We start from the raw sequence: 19311 nt of genomic DNA on the forward strand, positions 1-19311 counted from the left end.
GCCAAAAGGTGCAGGTTTTCTGTGTTTCTATGTCACCAGACAGTGGTTCCAGATAACATTCAAGCATGAGCTGATGTGTCAAGCGATATTCATGCAACGGAAGTGTTAGGCAATATCTGTCTCCAGCAAGAAGGAGCCTTGATATTCTAATTAACATCTGAGTGGCCATCATCGGCTGGAAACTAGCCAGCAATATGTGGCTGCCATAAAAGGTTAGAGGCAAGATATCCTGTGGTGTGTGGTGTGCTTTCTGACACATCAAACCCTTTTTTCCTTCTAAGTCACTGGTGTTCTGGAAGTCTGTCAACTTGCTGGAAACTGTATCAGTCAGAAGAAAGCAGCGTACTCCATCAAGCTGAATAAATATTCAGTCCTTAGACACCGGTCTACAGTGATTACGGTGAAAGTCACCCACAGAAGTTACTCCAGCTGCTCATCTAGGTTTTTTAGCAAACACCTCCCAAACACTCAATTTCTACTACCGAGAAAAGCAAAGGCAGCCAAACCGATGGGACACCAGCACTTAAAAGTTATGTACAATCCATACACTATGCCAGCTTAGAAATGTTTTCCTGTTATTGTCATTGAATCTAAAGCCTAGAATTCCCTACTCAACAGTCCACTGGAAATTAAAGACTAATAGTTAGCTCTATTTGTACAATATAATTTGCACATTAAAATATATGGTAAAATGAGTTATTTTGTGTGAATCACCAACAAAATTCAAGGAATATGCAGGGGCAGCCTGCCAATGTCACCATGCTGTTGGTGCAACCCTAACGTCCCCACAACTCACTGATTGCATGTGCTTGGAATGTGGGAGGAAGCGGGAGCTCCTGGAGGAAACCCATGTAGTCATGGGGAGAACGTGCAAACTCCTTACAGGCAGCAGTGGGAACTGAATCCCGATCGATGGTGGGGCTGGCAGTGTAAGCGATTGCACTAATCCCTACACTACTGTGTGCCCTCATTAGAAGAAATATCTTCATTAAAAGGAAATGTAGCCAACACTCTCCCTTATATTTTAGAGATGAGCGATAAATGCTGACCTTGTCAGTGATACCCAGATCCAAAATATTTTGAAAAAGTAGCGTGTTTTACAGTACAACATTTGAAAGTCTGGTTTAGTGAAATGTTATGTTATTTTCTCTTCTAAGAGTGCAGTTTTTGTTTCAGTTAATGCCATTTTAATTGTTTTAAAGCATATCCATTTTCACTTGGACAAGATTAACTTTTATTTTTTTTCAGATTGTGAGGTCACTAACTCTTTCTGCATCCTTGAAGAAGGATTCTTAACTAATTTTGTATTTTTACACAGATGGTCATTCTGGGGAAGATGGAATGGCTAAGCTTTGCATTGAATATGACAGAGACTCTGCAAGCACAAGAAGGAAACCCAAAAGTCTCCTTGATGCTTTAGAACATAGTGAAACGAACGCGGATAAAGGGACTTCCCTAGGTGAGAAAAAGGTAGGATATGTCCTCGAATGAAATATTTTACAATACCATTTACACTTTACCAACACAAATGTTCTCCATTACCCGGTATGTTTTTGTAAAGTAAGTATTTCTGAAAATGTAAGTTATTTTTACCTGATCATTCCAAAAAAATTCACTGTCCTTGAAATGTTAGTATTAACGGCTCGTATTTAAACTATTACTAATCAGCCCATTAGCTCAACTTGTTTTTCTCTGAAACTGCTCTAATAGACATTTGGGAGAGAAAGCATGATTTAGTTTTCGCTATTATGGTTACCAAATCAAATATCTTTCCCTCTTGCTGTCTAGTCTTTCCCCATCATTGTATTTGTACTGTCACTCTTCACAGAGTGATGTTTCCTTCCTCGCCCAATGATAACCCACCCATCAAGCCCACACTGAATACTTTGAAAAGCATTCCAACTAGTCTCATCTCCTTTCCAAGGTATAGAGGGTCAAATGAGATTGATGTATGTAAACTTGCTAATATTAGTAAATAACATCGATATATTTTTAATTTTACTTATAAAAGACCTACTGGACTCATATGCCCCCATTCTAAGTTTCTAAATTACCACAGATGCATTTGATAGTTTTAATCTTCTAGGAACCCCTTCATTCTAGAATGATCTGTGTGGACTGGAAGGTAGCAAATTTAAACTGTTCTGCTGATCACTTAGTCAAGAAAAGAGGGAAATATCCATCCATGTTACTTGACATCAAAAGGGTGGAAAATACTAGTATTTATCACTGAGGGAGTGGAAATGGGGATTCTGGAAAATTACTGCCATAAAGTTGAACAATGTTATGAAAAGGAAATAGTGTGTCATAAATCAAATAGAATTTCTTGAAGGTGTAATAATATGAGCTATCCAAGTGTGAATAGGTGTTTGGTTTACTCCCTAATTATGCATTCAGAGTAACTCATATTTTGATTTGTGACTTATTATCTCAATGTCATCATGTAATTCTTCTCAATCGTAGGTCATCGGATTTTTATTTGGTATTTGAAAACATGAGACATCAAACATTAAATCATAAGATCATGGCTGTTAGGATGGGTCTGTTTTATTAATGGTAATTTGCTAGATATAAACCCTTTCTTTATGGCCGTCCTTCAAAATGTTAGCTGGCCTGATTTCAGACCAGTTCTTTGAGTTCTGAGGTGGATGATGAAACTAATGTAGCAACTGCAAATTCTTCCTTCAGTTTGTTAGAAGATGGTTAGTTGGTTCACTTGTGAGGTGGTGTACTCCTGCTTCTAATCCAGGATCTTTGTGTGAATTACTGGAGGCTACCCAGATGGAATAAGTTGTACCATTTTGGCTACAACTGAGAATCTGTGGTTCAATTGTTGGATACTGATGGCATGAACATCAATTTATCTAATTTCCAGTAATTTTCCCCATCCTTCTTCTTCACCATTTCCCATTCTTGTTTCCCTCACACACCTTCTCTTCTTACTTGCCTATCACCTCCCTCTGGTGCTCCTCCCCCTTTTCTCCCATGGTCTTCAGTCCTCTCCTATCAAATTCGCTCTTACCCAGTCCTTTACCTCTTCTACCAATCAACTTCCCAGCTCTTTTACCTTCCACTCTTCCCACTCTCCCCCACCGGCCACATCTTTCCCTCTCCTCCCCCCCCCCCCCCACCTTTTGTGCTTTCCGCAGGGATCACTTCCTACGTGACTCCCTTGTTCATTCGTCCCTCCCCACTGATCTCCCTCCTGGCACATATCCTTGCAAGCGGAACAAGTGCTACACCTGCCCCTATACCTCCTCCTTCACTACCGTTCAGGTCCCTAAATGCTCCTTCTAGGTGAGGCATACTTCACCTGTGAGTCTTTTGGGGTCATCTACTGTGTTCGGTGCTCCCGGTGTGGCCTCCTGTATATCAGTGAGACCTGGCATAAATTGGGAGACCACTTCGCTGAGTACCTATGCTCAGTCTGCCAGAAAAAGCAGGATCTCCCAGTAGCCATCTATTTTAATTCCACTTCCCATTCCCATTCCAATATGTTCATCCATAGCCTCCTCCATTGTTGAGATGAGGCCACACTTAAGTCGGACCTTATAACACCTTAAATTCCGTTTGGGTAGTCTCCAGCCTGATGGCATGAACAGTGATTTCTCAAACCTCCGGTAATGCTCCCCCCCCCCCCCCTCACCATTTACTATCCCTTTTCCCCTCTTATCTCTCATCTGGTCTGCCCATCGCCTCCCTCTGGTGCTCCTCCCCCCTTTCCTTTCTTCCATGGTCTTCTGTCTCTTTCACCAATCAACTTCTCAGCTCTTTCTTCATTCCTCCCCTTTCAGGCTTCACCTATCACCTTGTCTTTCTCTCTCCCTTCCCTATCACCTTTTAAATCTACTCTTCAGTTTCTTTACTCCAAGGTTTTGACTGTATTCTTTTCCATAGGTGTTGCCTGGCCTGCTGAGTTCTTCCAGCATTTTGTGTGTGTTGCTCGGATTTCCAGCATCTGTAGGTTTTGTCTTGCTTGTGATTGGATTATCTACCACCTGACATCTTGTATTTCTTCCTCCACTCCTGCCACCTTATTCTAACTTCTTACCCTCTTCCTTTCTAGTCCTGATCAAGGGTCTTGCCCCAAAAAGTTGACTCTTTATTCCAACCCGTAGATGTTGCCTGACCTGCTGAGCTCCTCCAGCACATTGTGTGCATTGCTCTAGATTTCCAGCATCTGCAGTACCTCTTGTGTCTGATTTACTTCGCCACTGCAAAGTCTCTTTGAGATAAGTCTACCCTGAAGTAGTTTAAATCTTCTCTTCAACAGGAGCTCAGTGAGCCTCTCTCATTGCTCCTCCACTGGAATCTCTGCTGCTTTCCGATTCTTCGACCACGTGCTCACCCAGGTTCACTATTCCAGCCACTATTCTTCCTGGGAACTTACCTCTGCTGCCATCTTATATCATGTAGCTTCCAGCTCCATTTCTGGGTCTCTGAATTTAAACCCAGCAAGAATTCAAAGTACCTACATTTGATTGACTGTTTCTCCTGCCGCTGCTCCCTCCAGCCTCGATACACCACACTCACCACTGTGCAAAGATACCTGCAAGCATTCTCCCAATCTCTACCTCACTTTTCACTGCCTACCATGGACCTCCCTAACGCTTCGTCCTCTGCTGAATCCACACCTCCAACGGCTGATTCTTCTCCTTGCATCCACTTAGGAATGGGAGCCGTAGCTCCTGCCTCCTTCAGCTTGGACCCCGGCCTCCTGAAAGCCGCTGACTCTGCTGCCTTCAGCTCAGGCTCAAACTTCGGAATCAATTTCCTCCATACTGTGGACACCGACGCCTCCAACTCCGGTACTGAACTTGGCCCCCTCAAAACCGCAGACCTCGCTGTCACCAGCTCTCTCTTCAACCCATTCGCCAGCTGCATTCAAACTGCAGATCCCACTGTCTCCAGCTCTAACCTCAGCCACCTCCTTCCACAGGCCGAGACCTTTCTCATTGCTACTGGGTCCCGTGGTTCCTCTTCCACCACCATTACTCCACACTAATCCTGGGTCTCCTGGGCTACTCTCCATTGTTCTTCCACTACCTCAGTCTTCTCCCCACCCTACGATCCCAGAACAGTCCCACCCCATCTTTCTCCCACTCTACATTCCCAGAACACCCCCATCCCCTCCTCTGACCCCTCCAACACTCAACGCACCCCGACCCTAGCTCTAACCCCTGCTATGTTTTCGCCATCACCTCCGACCTCCCCTTCTCTGTGGCAGAGCATTCTGTTCTTAGTAAGGGCCTCAATTTTGTCCCCATCCGCCCACTCTCAGTGAGTTCTGTGCCTGCCATAACGTTGACTTCTTCTTTTGTCACCTCCGTATCCATACCTACTTCTTTGGCAAGGACTCTCCAGCCCGTACCAATGACCACTTCTCCTGTTTTCAAACCTCCTCCAAATTCTTAGACACCCCACTATGGTCTTCTGCCTGCTCTGGATGAGGTATCAACCATCTCAACTTTATTACTTCTCGCTCCAATTCAAACCTCACTCCCTTCAAACGCATAGCTCTCCAGTCTCCATATTAATCCCAACCTTCCCATCAAACCCTCAGATAAGGGTGGGGGTGTTGTAGTCTGGTGGACTGAGTTCTACATTGCTGAGGCCAGATGGCAATTCTCAGAATACCACTTCTTACTTACCCCTTGAACAGGATCCCACTAAGGAGTACCAGGCCATTGTCTTGGGCACCGTCACTGACCTCATCAACTCTGAGGATCTCCCATCCACTGCCAGCAACTTCATAGTTCCCTTATCTTGCAGCTCCCATTTCTATCTCCTACCCAAGTTCCACAAACCTGACTGTCCAGGTAGACCCAATGTTTCTGCCTGCTCCTGGCCCACTGCACTCATGTCTGCATACCTTGACTCTATTTTATCCCCTTTGGTTCAGTCCTTTCCTACCTATGTCCATGATGCTTCACATGTTTTCGATCTCTTCAATGACCTTAAGTTCTCTGGCCCTGATTGTAGCATTTTCAGTATGGTTGTCTAGTCCCTCCCTGTTAGAGGGCCTTAAAGCTTTCTTTCTGGACAACAGACCCAACCAATTACCCTCCATCACCACTTTCCTCCATCTGGCAAAACTAATCCTCACCCTCAAAAATTTCTCCTTCGGCTCTTCCTACTTCCTTTAAACTCAAGGCGTAACTGTGGGCACTTGCATGGTCCCAGTTATGCCTGCCTTTTTGTCAGCTATATGGAACTCTTCATGCTCCAAGCCTACACCGGCATCATTTCTCAGCTCTTCCTATACGACAATGATGACTGCATTTGTGTAGTTTCCTGCACCCATGCTGAGCTCATCAATTTCATCATCTTTGCCTCCAACTTCCACCCTGCTCTCAAATTTACTTTGTCCATTTCTGACATCTGTCTCCCCTTTCTCTTTCTTTCTCTGTCTCTGAAGACTGTCTATCCACTGACAAATTTTATAAACCCACTCATTCTCACTGCTTTCTTGATTCTACTTCCTCCTAACCTGTCACTTGTAAAAATGACTTCCCCCTTTTCTCAGTTCCTCTTTCTCTGCCGCATCTGTTTACAGGATGAAGTTTTTCTTTCAAGAACAACTGAGAGATTTTTCGAAGAAAGTGGCTTCTGTTCCTTTACCATCAGCGCTGCTGTCATCTGCATTTCTTCCATTTTGCGCACATAAGACCTCATCAGGGGTCGGTTTCCTCTTGCTCTCACCTGCCATCTCACAAGTTTCCACATTCGGCATGTAATTCTCTGTAACTTCTGCCTTCACCAACAGGATCCCACTCAAGCACATCTGCTTTCTGCAAAGGTCACTCCTATGTGACTCCCTTGTCCACTCGTTCCTCCCCGCTGATCTCCCTCCTAGCACTTATTCTTGCAAGTGAAACAAGTGTCACACCTCCTCCCTCACTACCATTCTGGGCCCTGAACAGTCCTTTCAGGTGAGGCCACACTTCACCTGAGAGTCTTTGGGTCACCTACTTTGTCCAATGCTCCAGCTGTGGCCTCCTGGAGGAGAGACTTGACATAGATTGGGAGACTGTTGTGTCAAGCACTTTTGCCCCATCTGCCATAAAAAGTGGGATTTCCTGGTTGCCATCCATTTCAACTGTACTTGCCATTTCCACTCTACCTGCCATTTACATTCTGACATTTCAGTCCCTGGCCTCCTCTACTGCCACGACGAGGTCACACTCGGGTTGGAGGAGCAACACCCTTCATTTCTTCTGGGTAGCCTCCAACCTGATGGCATGAACATCAATTTCTTGAAATTTGCGCCTCCCCCCTTCACCATACCCCATTCTTGATTCCCTCTCATGCCTTCTCTTCTCAACCTGCACATCATCTCCCTCTGGTGCTCTTCCCTTACCCTTTCTTCCATGGTCTTCTGTCCTCTCCTATCAGATTACCCCTTCTCCCACCCTTTATCTCTTTCACCAATCAACTTCCCAGCCCTTTACTTCACCCCCTCCTCCTCTCCCGGTTTCACCTATCACCTGCCACCTTGTACTTCTTCCTCCCACTCCCCACTTTCTTATTCAAGTTTCTTCCACCTTCCTTTCCAGTCTGATGAAGGGTCTCAGCACGAAACGTCATCCATAGATGCTACCTGACCTGCTGATCTACTTTGTGTGGTCATCAGCCATGAATGCTACTTATATTTTTGTGGGAAAGCTTTGAAAATATCTTTGGTTCTTTCGTATTCATGTCCACCAATTCCTGATGGAACTCAGAATAGTGCATTTGCTTCAGCATCTGGTATTGGGCATGTAAATGACATGCTCAACCCAAGCAGAGCTGACTGAGTATAACGCGGACTTTGTAACTGGGAATGTTGACCTAGAGGAGGACACAAACATTAATTAACTATCATGCAGTGGATTTGGAAGATCACTATGATTAAGCAGAGTTAACATCTTAAAAATAAAAACAGAAAATGCCAAGTCACTCTATCTATTTCAAAGGGAGACAAAGATAACATTGAAGAATTAACATCTATATACCTCTAAAGCTCTCATGCTCTGTCTGTTTGTGACCTCCAATAAATCAACTTAAAATGCGCTAACTTACAGAATGCAGGCAAAGTTCAGGGTTATATGTTCGTATAAACTTGCTCATTCGCCTTTCACCCGAGAGCTGATCCACCATTATGGAAATCGGGACGCAACACCGCGACGCATGTGCACGGCCAGCCTCAGCAGCGACACCAACCGGAGCAAAAGGGCAGGACAGCTCTATTTTGAGTGGTCACGTATCACCATCAGCATGTGCAAGACTGGGACAGATCTAACTGCCACCCATCAATAAGTGATCATTAAATCTTATTGTAATGACATACTTTTCTTTCAATATTTTTATTAGTTTCTGCATAAAGGAATACAGAGTACAAGAAGATATATATTATATGTCAGATAAAAGTACCAAATACATTGTATTAAAAATACAGTTACAATCACAAAACCCTGTATTCATAAAAATTAAATTAAATCATAATACTGAAATATAAAAAATTAGGTATACAAAAAAAAAAATCTAAACCCACTACCAAAGCCAGAGCTGTTAGGAAAAGCAAGATAAAAGGGGGGAAACCCTTGTCATATAATAAAATATATTATTAGCCACTATCTGTACTTTTACAACAAATCAAAGGTTTTGAAAATAACTCAAAAATGGTCCCCACAATGTATAAAAGTCTTGACGAGATTCAAAAACTGAACATTGGCTCTTCTCTAAATTTAAGCATGACATAACATCCTATAACCCGTAATGACGTACTTCAAGACACAAATAAAACCCTTTGCTGCAGTCAAAGGACACCGGTGACTATATTACATCCATTTAGGAGAGTGCCAACCACATCATCAAGAATAATCAGCTTCTTTTGGTATTACTGCTTCAAATCTTCTATCCAGCATTAGGGTTAAAAGAATATAGTCACCCTAATTATGCCGTGTGGAAAGAGAAGGGGGAACGCCAGACATCATCAGGAAGTGGCAAGGAGAGGGAGAGAACATGAATTGGATGAGGCCAGGGCCTTACGACTCCAGGATCAGAGTCAGAACAAAAAAGATGAGAGAAGAAGAGACAGAGGAGGAGAGGCATGCACGTCTCCAGAATGACAACAACAGGCCAAGAAGGAGGAGAGAGGAAGAGACAAAGGAGCAGAGAAATGCACGTCTCCAAGGTCAGAGACGAAGAACAAACAGCAGAAGAAATGAAGAGATAGGGGATGAAAGGGCTGCACGAATCCAGGATGACAATGAGAGGCACAAGGGTGGCAGATCAACTAGAAATGTTGCCATCAGAAGTGTCCTTCCTTAAACGGGGAGGAGCTATGTTTGCCTTGCATCAACTGTCTCGACTTCACCACACCCTGTTCCAATTCCAACCCAACTCCTTCCGAACGCTCTGCTCTCCACTCCCTCTGCACCAATCCCAACCTGTCTATAAAACCTGCTGATAAGGGGGGAGCTGTTGTTGTCTGGCGTACTGACCCCTACCTGGCTGAGGCACAGCGACAACTCTCTGATACCTCCTCTTATTTAACCCTTGATCATGACCCCATTAAGGAGCACCAGGCCACTGTCTCCTATACCATCACCAACCTTAGCAGCTCTGGGGATCTCCCATCCACTGCCACCAACCTCATAGTTTCCACACCCCGCACTTCCCGTTTCTACCTCCTACCCAAGATCCACAAACCTGCCTGTCCGGATAGTCCTATTCTCTCAGCTTGCTCCTGCCCCACCAAACTCATTCCTGCATACCTTGACACTGTCTTATCCCCCCCTTGTTCAATCTCTTTCCACCTATGTTCGTCACACTTCTCATGCTTTGAATTTTTTCGATGATTTTAGGTTCCCTGGCCCCCACCACCTTATTTTCACCATGGTCGTTCAGTCCCTATATACCTCCATCCCCCACCCGGATGGTCTCAAAGTTCTTCGCTTCTTTTTGGATTCTAGACCTAACCAATTTCCCTCTACCACCACTCTCTTCCGTCTAGCAGAATTAGTTCTTACTCTCAATAATTTCTCCTTTGGCTCCTCCCACTTCCTCCAAACCAAGGGTGTAGTCATGGTTACCCGTATGGGTCCCAGTTATGCCTGCCTTTTTGTTGGCTTTGTGGAACAGTCCATGTTCCAAGTCTATATGGGTATCCGTCCCCCACTTTTCCTTCGCTACATCGACGACTGCATTGGTGCTGCCTCCTGCACACATGCTGAGCTGGTTGACTTCATTAACTTTGCCTCCAACTCTCACCCTGCCCTCAAATTTACCTGTTCCATTTCTGACACCTCCCTCCCCTTTCTTGATCTTTCTGTCTCCATCTCTGGAGACAGCTTATCTATTGATATCTACCATAAGCCTACAGACTCTCACAGCTACCTGGACTATTCCTCTTCCCACACTGTCTCTTGCAAAAATGCTATCCCCTTCTCACAGTTCCTCTATCTCCGCCGTATCTGCTCTCAGGATAAGGCTTTTCATTTCAGGACGAAGGAGATGTCTTCCTTTTTTAAACAAAGGGGCTTCCCTTCTTCCACCATCAACTCTGCTCTCAAACGCATCTCTCCCATTTCCCGCACATCTGCCCTCACCCTATCTGCCCGCCACCCCACTGGATAGGGTTCCCCTTGTTCTCATCTACCACCCCACCAGCCTCCAGGTCCAACGTATAATTCTTCATAACTTCTGCCACCTCCAACGGGATCCCACTACCAAACACACCTTTCCCTCCCCCACTCTTTCTACTTTCCGCAGGGATCGCTCCCTATGCGACTCCCTTGTCCACTCGTAACCCCCCATCCCTTCCCACTGATCTCCCTCCTGGCACTTATCCTTGTAAGCGGAACTAGTGCTACACCTACCCTTACACTTCCTCCCTCACCACCATTCAGGGCCTCAGACAGTCCTTCCAGGTGAGGCACACTTCACCTGTGAGTTGGCTGGTGTGGTATACTGCGTCCGGTGCTCCTGGTGTGGCCTTTTACATATTGGTGAGACCCGACAGTCTGGGAGACCATTTCGCTTAACACCTACGCTCGGTCCGCCAGAGAAAGCAGGATCTCCCAGTGGCCACACATTTTAATTCCACATCCCATTCCCATTCTGATATGTCTATCCATGGTCTCCTCTACTGTCAAAATGAATCCAAACTCAGGTTGGAGGAACAACACCTTATATACCGACTGGGTAGCCTCCAACCTGATGGCATGAACATTGACTTCTCTAACTTCCGTTAATGCCCCCCCTCCCCTTCTTACCCCATCCCTGACATATTTAGTTGTTTGCCTGTTCTCCATCTCCCTCTGGTGCCCCCCCCCCCCCCCCCACCTTCTTCCTCCCGAGGCCTCCCATCCCATGATCCTTTCCCTTCTCCAGCTCTGTATCACTTTTGCCTATCACCTTTCCAGCTCTTAGCTTCATCCCACCCCCTCCGGTCTTCTCCTATCATTTCGCATTTCCCCCTCTCCCCACTATCAAATCTCTTAGTATCTCTCCTTTCAGTTAGTCCTGACGTTTCTCGGCCTGAAACGTCAACAGTGCTTCTTCCTATAGATGCTACCTGGCCTGCTGCATTCCACCAGCATGTTGTGTGTGTTGTTTGCCTTGCTACGTGTCTTTCTTCTTTAATAAACTTCTTCAATAAAATTCTTCAATTTCCAAAGCAAAGCAGTACCAATAGCATTAAGGAAAATTTAATGTTCATTCTGGTCACGTCAGACTGCACTAACTTTCTCTCAAAGGATGCCCCAACAGGTCACTCCATTTTCTAGTTATTTTGTTGAGTTTGTAACAAATGTAATAGTTTTTTGGATGTAGCTAAGTAAGTAAAAACAGTGGATTTAGTTTTTCAAAAGCATTTTATAACATGACAAGTTTAAAAAGTTAACATACACCATTGAAGTTCTTTGGTGGAGACATTAATTTCATAATGTTGGTGATGTCTTTCCATTGATTTGAAGTGCCTGTAGGAAGTTCACGTCTCAAAAACATAAAGAAGGGCAGAATCATCATTGACTGGTAGAGCATGAATTTTGTGCCTGGTCTTGATTTTCAAACATTCTTTGCTTTAGTTGGTCAGAGGCTGATGTGGCAAATTTAAGACTATGGTGGATCTCATCACTAATATGTACCTTCATCAGGGGGTGTCATCCGAGATACACAGAACGAGACATGTTTTCCAGTACCATGATGTGAATCTGTATTGTTATAAAGGACAGTGTTGACCAGTGAGGGTCATCTTAGTCTTGTGGATATTGAGTATAAAACCCATCCTCTCAAATGCTTCATCATGTAAGACCTCCATAACTTAGAACTCTGTTGCAAAAATGTAAAATAGCCTGTGTTATGCAGCTTGGATATTGGGGTTGGAGTAACTTTGGTATACAATTTGAGCAATTTTCCTTAGATCCACTCCACCAGCAAGCTTGTTGTAGATGAGGTATACCACTGTAGTGAGAAAGTCTGAGGACAATGACAAAGCCTTGCTTGACACTGAGCTGCTCCAAACTTGTTGTGAATCATGAGTTAGAATCATGCCTTGCAAACCACCACAAAGGAAACATAAGAGGAAACCAAATTCATGAGGACAGCCAAATTGAGAAGGCTGCTCTGTTGTCGAGACAGAAGAATAAGGATAAGCTATTTATAGTGTTTGCAGCTACTCCCTGCATTTCTCTTGGAAACTACCACTGTATGAAGATCATTTCCACTGAGCTTCTTGATGGGAGGACAGTACAGCAGAATTTGCAGAACAATTCTCGGGTCACTGGGAGAATTTGGTTGAGGAGGACCTATAGAGAGGTGTAGTCTGCTAAGGAAATAAAGAAAAAAGATTGCAGATGACTACAAATGTTGAACTCTTTTCAAGAAGGGCAGCAGTGGTAACTACAGTCTTGTGACCTGGTTATGATTAGTAGTAAAATTAATGGAAAAAAATTCTGAGGGACATTTCTGAGTATAACTTGAAAAAGCAGAGACATATCAAAGATTGCCAGCGTGGCTTCGTCAAGTGTCTATCTTGTCTGACCATTTTGCCTGCATTTTCGGAAGTGGTAGCAAAGTGTGCATTGACAGTGGAGTATTGACATGCAGTGCAGTAGTTGTGGTTTGTGTGGCCTCCAGATCATTGTAGGCTAGTGAGCCTCACATCAGTGCTATGGAAGCTGTTGGAAAGAATACTGAGGGATAAATATGACCTGCTTAGTGTGTCAGTGTGGCTTTGTGTAGGGCAGGTCATATCTCACAAACATGATAGAGTTTATCAAGGAAATGACAAAGGAGCTTGATGAAGGTAAGGCAGAGGATGTTATCAACATGGAATTCAGTAAGGCATTTGATAAAGTCCCTCCTGGTAGATGGATTCAGAAGATAAAGATGCACAGGACCCAGAGTGAATTGCAAGCTTGTATTTGGAATTATCTTGCCAATAGAAGACAGAGATTAGGGGTCTCTGTCCTTCAGTCCTCTTCTATTAGATTCCTCCTTTTCCAGCCCTATATCTCTTTCACCAATCAACTTCCCAGTTCTTTATTCACCCCTTCCCCTCCTGGTTTCACCTATCACCCTATGTTTCTACCTTTCCTTCCCCCATCTTTTAAATCTACTTATCTTTTTTTCTCCAGTCCTGTGGAAGTCTTGGCTCAAAGTGTCGACTATACTCTTTTCCATAGATGCTGCCTGACCTGCTGAGTTCCTTCAGCATTTTGTGTATGTTGCTTGGACTTCCAGCATCTATAGATTTTCTCTTGTCAGAAGTCAGGGGTGTAAGGCTGTTATTGTGGGTGGTGTTCTAAAGGGGAGCTCTGTTATTTGTGTATACAGTATATTAATGATCTGAATGAAATCATATATGGATAGATTAGCAAGTTTGTGGATAATACAAAGATTGTTGGAGATAAGGACAGTGTGAAGGACTGTCAATAGGATGTAGGTCAGTTACAGATATTGGCAGAAAAGTGGCAGACAAAGTTTAATCCAAGCAAATGTGAGGTGTGGCGTTTTGGGGGGTTAAGTGAAAGGAGAAAGTATACAGTTAATGCTAGACCTCTTAATAACTTTGAAGTACCGAAGGATCTTGGGGTCCAGAGCCATAGTTCACTGAAAGTGGCTACACAAGTAGAGAAGGTGGTAACAAAAGCATATGCATGCTTGTTTTCATTCTTGGGTGTTCTGAGTTTTAAACTATGGAAGACGTGTTGCAGGCATATAAAACTTTAGTCAAACTGCACATGGAATATTGTGTCAATAACTGGTCACCCCAATATAGGATGGATGTGAAGAGGGTACAGAAGTGGTTTACCATGATGTTGCCTAGATGAGAGAGCATGAGCTATAAGGAAAGGATGGGCTATTTGGGTTACTGTCTTTAGATCTTCAAAGACTAAGGGGAGACCAGATAAAAGTTTTGAAGATTGAGAGTCTTTGATAAAATCATGAGAGTCAGAAGCTATTCCCCAGAGTAGAAATGTCAAACACCAGAGGACATACTTTTAAGATTAGAGGGAGGAATTTAAAAGGTAACGTGAGGGGCAAGTGTTTTATGTACAGAATGGTAGGTGCCTGAAATAAGTTACCCGGGATAGGAGTAGAAGTTTTGTAGCATTTAAGATAAAAATTTCAGATAAAAATGCAGATGACACCAAGAAGTATAAATGGAATGTAGTGATATGGATGATAGGAGGAGGACATTTAGTATAAACTAACATCAAAATCGGCCCAACAATGTGGACCAAATAGTTTGCCCGCTGCTATGTATTGGTGAGACCCAACATAGACCACCTTGCTGAGCACCTACAATCCATCTGCCAGAAAAAGCAGGATCTCCATGTAGCCACCCATTTTAATTCTACTTCCCATTCCTATTCTGACATGTCGACACATCATTCTATAGCCTTCTCTACTGCCACAATGAGGCCACGCTTAGGTTGGATGAATATTGAATTCTTGAGTTTCTGTTAATTTCTCCCCCCCACCCCCCCCACTTCACCATTCCCCGTTCCTGTTTCCCTCTCTCACCTTTTTCTTTACCTGCCCATTACCTCCCTCTGATGCTGCTCCTTCCCTTTCCTGTTAGATTCCTCCTTCTCCAGTCCTTTATCTCTTTCACCAATCAATTTCCTAGCTCTTTATTACACCCCTTCCCCCCTCCCAGTTTTACCTATTACCTACCACCTTGTACTTCTTCCTCCCCTCCCCCCACCTTCTTACTCTGACTTCTCTCTTTTTTTTTCCAGTACTGAAGAAGGGTCTCAAACCGAAACATTGACTGTTTATTCCTTTTCATAGATGTTGCCTGACCTGCTGAGTTCGTCCAGGCTTTTATGTGTGTTGCTTTGGATTCTCAATATCTGCAGATGTTCTCGTTTTTATGCCAGTGATGTACTGTTCGATGATCCATGGGATCCTGGGTGAATTGGATCTAAATTGTCTTGATGATAGAACAGAGGGTGATGGTAATAGGTTATTTTTGTGACTGAATGCCTAGTGATCTGTGCTAGGACCCTTGCTGTTTGTAATATACTTGAATGCTTTGGGTGCAGATATTGGGGGCATGATCAGGAAGTTTGGAAATAACATGAAGATTGGTGGAGGGTCTTGGGGCACAGAGTTGATTGCAATGTGCTGGTGAAATGGGGTGAGAAATAGCAGATGGGTTTTAATCCAGTGGGGGTGCCTTGGTAATGTAGTGGTTAGCACAACGCTATTACTGCTTAGGAATTCCAGAGTTCTCTGTAAAGAGTTTATATGTCTTCTCCATGAACTCGTGGGTGTCCAGTTTCCTTCCACAGTCCAAATATCAGTTAGTCTGTTAATTGGTCATTGTAAATTGTCCTGTGAGTAGGCTAAGATTAAATAGGTGGGTTGCTGGGTGGCATGGCTTGATTTTCTTCTTTTGTATTTGCAGTTTGTTGCCGTTTTGCACATTGGCTGTTTGTCTGTCCTGTTGGGTTTTCTTTGGTAATATGTTTACTTTGAACTTTAAATAAATGGAATTTTAATGAAGAAGATGTACACCATGTTAAGGTCTGAAGGAGCATTAAACAGCAGAGCATTAAACAGCACAAATCCAACGATCCTCAAATGTGGCAATCCAGGGAAATAATGTGGTTAAGAAGGCATATAGAATATTGATCTGTGTTAGTCGGGACATCTTTAAAGGGCTGGCTAGAAGGAATATGGACTCTTCCTTGGTCTGCTTTTAGTGGATGAGACCCTTGATTTCTGCTACTTACTGCTACTTCTGATTCAATGATGCCTTATGCTTGAGATCAATTAGATTGGTATGCCTGCCCTTGTCATTTTCACGAAATTAGATCCTGATTGTTGTGTGCAAAAACACATGAGTTCCAACACAGCCGAAATAACAACAAACTTCAGGGAAGTCAATAAACTTTACACCTTTGGCAGACAGCCAAAAAGTCATCTGTGCAGAATTATCTTTGTAACTTGATTTTCTTGTTTTAGAACCAGAGGTAACAATGGATTCGGTGATAGTCAGTCTACAGACATCAGCACTGCACACGTAATGTGGCCAATCTTGTGTTTCAATCAGTACCATTGTCTAGAGCCAGGGTATTACCAAGAAGTTTTACTTGTCTCTGATGAACAAAGTTTATTGCTTTAATATTGTCACGTACCAAGATATGGTGATAAGCTTATTTTAATACTTTGATCATATAAATCAAGTCATTACACATAGTGCATTGAGGTAGAAGAAAACAGAATGATTATAATAGTTCTGAGTGGATTTGCTGGGAGCAGCTTGCAACGAGTTACCATGCTCTGCTTTAGACTGTGCTCCAAACATTTAATCAGGTAGAAGGTCCTGCTGGAGTGAGCCTTCATGCAGATCATCCCTTGCCGGAGTGTTATATCTTTTCCCGCTTGATGTTCATCACTCAAATCGATCCCTCACTGGAGAGTAGGATTAAGCAAATCACATTCAAATGCCGGGTTGTAATTCACTGTGGACTGCAAGAAACTTGCGGACAGGTTTCTAGAGCTATTGGAAGTGGTTTAAACTACTACAACAGCGGGGTGGAAACCAATATGATAGAGATGATGAGCCAGCAGGTTTACAAGTACATGATGGATGTAACATTAATGTAAAGAAGGACAAGCCACTGATTGAGTACAAATGCAGACAGAGCAAAGAGTTAGATTTTACCAGAGGCAAAATTCGAAAAAAATCAAAGAGTGCAGTACTGAAGGTGCTGTATTTAAATATGAGTAGCATTCAGAATAAGGTGGATGAGCTGGTGGCACAATTACAGACTGGTCGGTGTGATGTTGTGGGCATCAATGTGTCATGGCTGAAAGAAGACCACAGTTGGGATGTTAACATCAAAGAATACATGTTGTATCGAAAGGACAGGCAAGAAGGCATTGGTGATGGTGTGGTTCTGTTGATGAGAGATGGAATTACATCTTTAGAAAGAGGTGACTAGGGTCAGAGAAAGTTGAATCTTTGTGGGTGGAGATAAGAAATTGCAACGGGGCAGGAAACATTATGGGAATTATATATAGGCCTCCAAGTAGTAGCCAAGATATGCGGTTGAGATTACAAAGGGAGCTGGAAAAGGCAAGTATTAAGGGTAATGTCACAATTGAGGTGGGGACTTCAATATGCAAGGGGATTGGGAAACTCAAGTTAGTGTTAGATCGCAAGAGAGGGATACGTACACAATGCTGGAAGAACTCAGCAGGTCAGGCAGCATCCGTGAGAAAAGAGTAGCCAACGTTTCGGGCCCAGACCCTTCATCAGGAATGGGGGGAAGAGAGGGCCAAAGCCCAGTAATAGAGATAGGGGAGGGGGTAGGGCCTAGAGGCACCAGGTGGAAAACCAATCAGAGGAAAGATAAAGGGGGGAGGGAGAGGGGATAAGCATGAAAGAACTGTAGAGGTAAAGAAGCAGAAAGTTGAAAGGCGGAGAGGGACCTGGGATAGGGGAAGGGGAGGGGGGAGTGAATTACTGGAAATTGAAGAGTTCAGTGTTCATACCACCAGGCTGGAGGCTACCCAGAAGGTAAATGAGGTGTTGCTCCTCCAATCTGAGTTTGGTCTCATCATGACAGTAGAGGAGGCCATGTATGGACATATCTAGATGGGAATGAGAGGCAGAGTTGAAGTGGGTGGCAACAGGGAGGTCCTGTCTATGGTGACGGATGGAGCGTAGGTGCTCGACGAAGCGGTCCCCCAATCTGCATCGGGTCTCACTGATGTAGAGGAGGCTGCACCGGGAGCACCAGATGCAATAGACGACTCCAGCAGACTCACAGGTGAAGTGTTGCCTCACCTGGAAGGACTGTCTGGGGCCCGGAATGGTGGTAAGGGGGGGAGGTGTGGGGACAGGTGTAACATTTGTGCTTGCAGGGATAAGTGTCAGGTGGGAGTTCTGTGGGGAGGGACATGTGGACCAGGTAGTCGCAGAGGGAACGATCCCTGCGAAAAGCTGAGAGGGGTAGGGAGGCATTTGTTGAATGCTTATGAGTTTATTTTTCAGAGCAGCTTGTGCTGAGTCTACTCGGGAAAAGACTATCTTAGATTGGGTGTTGTGTAATAACCCAGATCTTATCAGGGCGCTTTCTGTAATGGAACCCTTAGGAGACAGTGATCATAATCTGATTGAATTCATACTGCATTTGTGAGGAAGAAGCATAAGTCACACATATCAGTATCACAATGGAATAAAGGAAATTACAGAGGCATGAGAGAAGAGCTTGTCCAGGTGATTTAGAGGAGGATACTGACAAAGGTGGTGGCAGAACAGAGGTGGCTGAAGATTCTGGGAATAGTTCTTGAGGTGCAGAATAAATATGTCCCTCAGAAGAAATTGTTCTCAAATGGCAGGGGTATGCAACCGTGGGTAACAAGGGAAATTAAGGACTGCATTAAAGTAAAGGAGAGGGCATATAAGGTAGCAAAAGTGAGTAGAAAGCTGGATGATTGGGAAGCTTTTAAAAGGGATAATCAGCATAGCTTTGTAAAGGACAGGGCATGCCTTACGAACCTGATTGAACTCTTTGTGGATGTAACAAAACACATTGATGAAGGTAGAGCAGTGGATGTAGTATATATGGATTTCAGTAAGGCATTTGATAAGGTTCACCATGCAAGGCTCATTCAGAAAGTATTGAGGCATAGGAGCCAAGGAGACCTTGCGTTCTGGATCCAGAATTGGTTTGTCCATACAAGGCAAAGGGTGGTTCTGGATGGTTCGTATACTGCACAGAGAATGGTGACCAGTGGTTTTCTGCAGGGATCTGTTCTGAAACCCCTCCTCTTTCCAATTTTTATAAATCACCTGGATGA

General features: G+C 43.9%; 1 protein-coding gene across 7 annotated transcripts in view; it reads left to right on the forward strand.

The window, feature by feature from the left end:
- Positions 1-19311, forward strand: part of rtel1 (regulator of telomere elongation helicase 1) — a 194472-nt gene that overhangs the window by 90800 nt on the left and 84361 nt on the right. For all 7 annotated transcript variants that reach the window (XR_009514082.1, XM_059980542.1, XM_059980540.1 and 4 more), the window contains one exon: positions 1319-1470. Coding sequence is in view for 6 of the 7 variants with exons in the window: in XM_059980542.1 (XP_059836525.1) it covers positions 1319-1470 (152 nt within the window). In the remaining variant the exon portion in view is untranslated. The remainder of the gene's footprint in view (positions 1-1318; positions 1471-19311) is intronic.

Source organism: Hypanus sabinus, chromosome 9, assembly GCF_030144855.1.
Source record: "Hypanus sabinus isolate sHypSab1 chromosome 9, sHypSab1.hap1, whole genome shotgun sequence".
Taxonomy (NCBI): domain Eukaryota; kingdom Metazoa; phylum Chordata; class Chondrichthyes; order Myliobatiformes; family Dasyatidae; genus Hypanus; species Hypanus sabinus.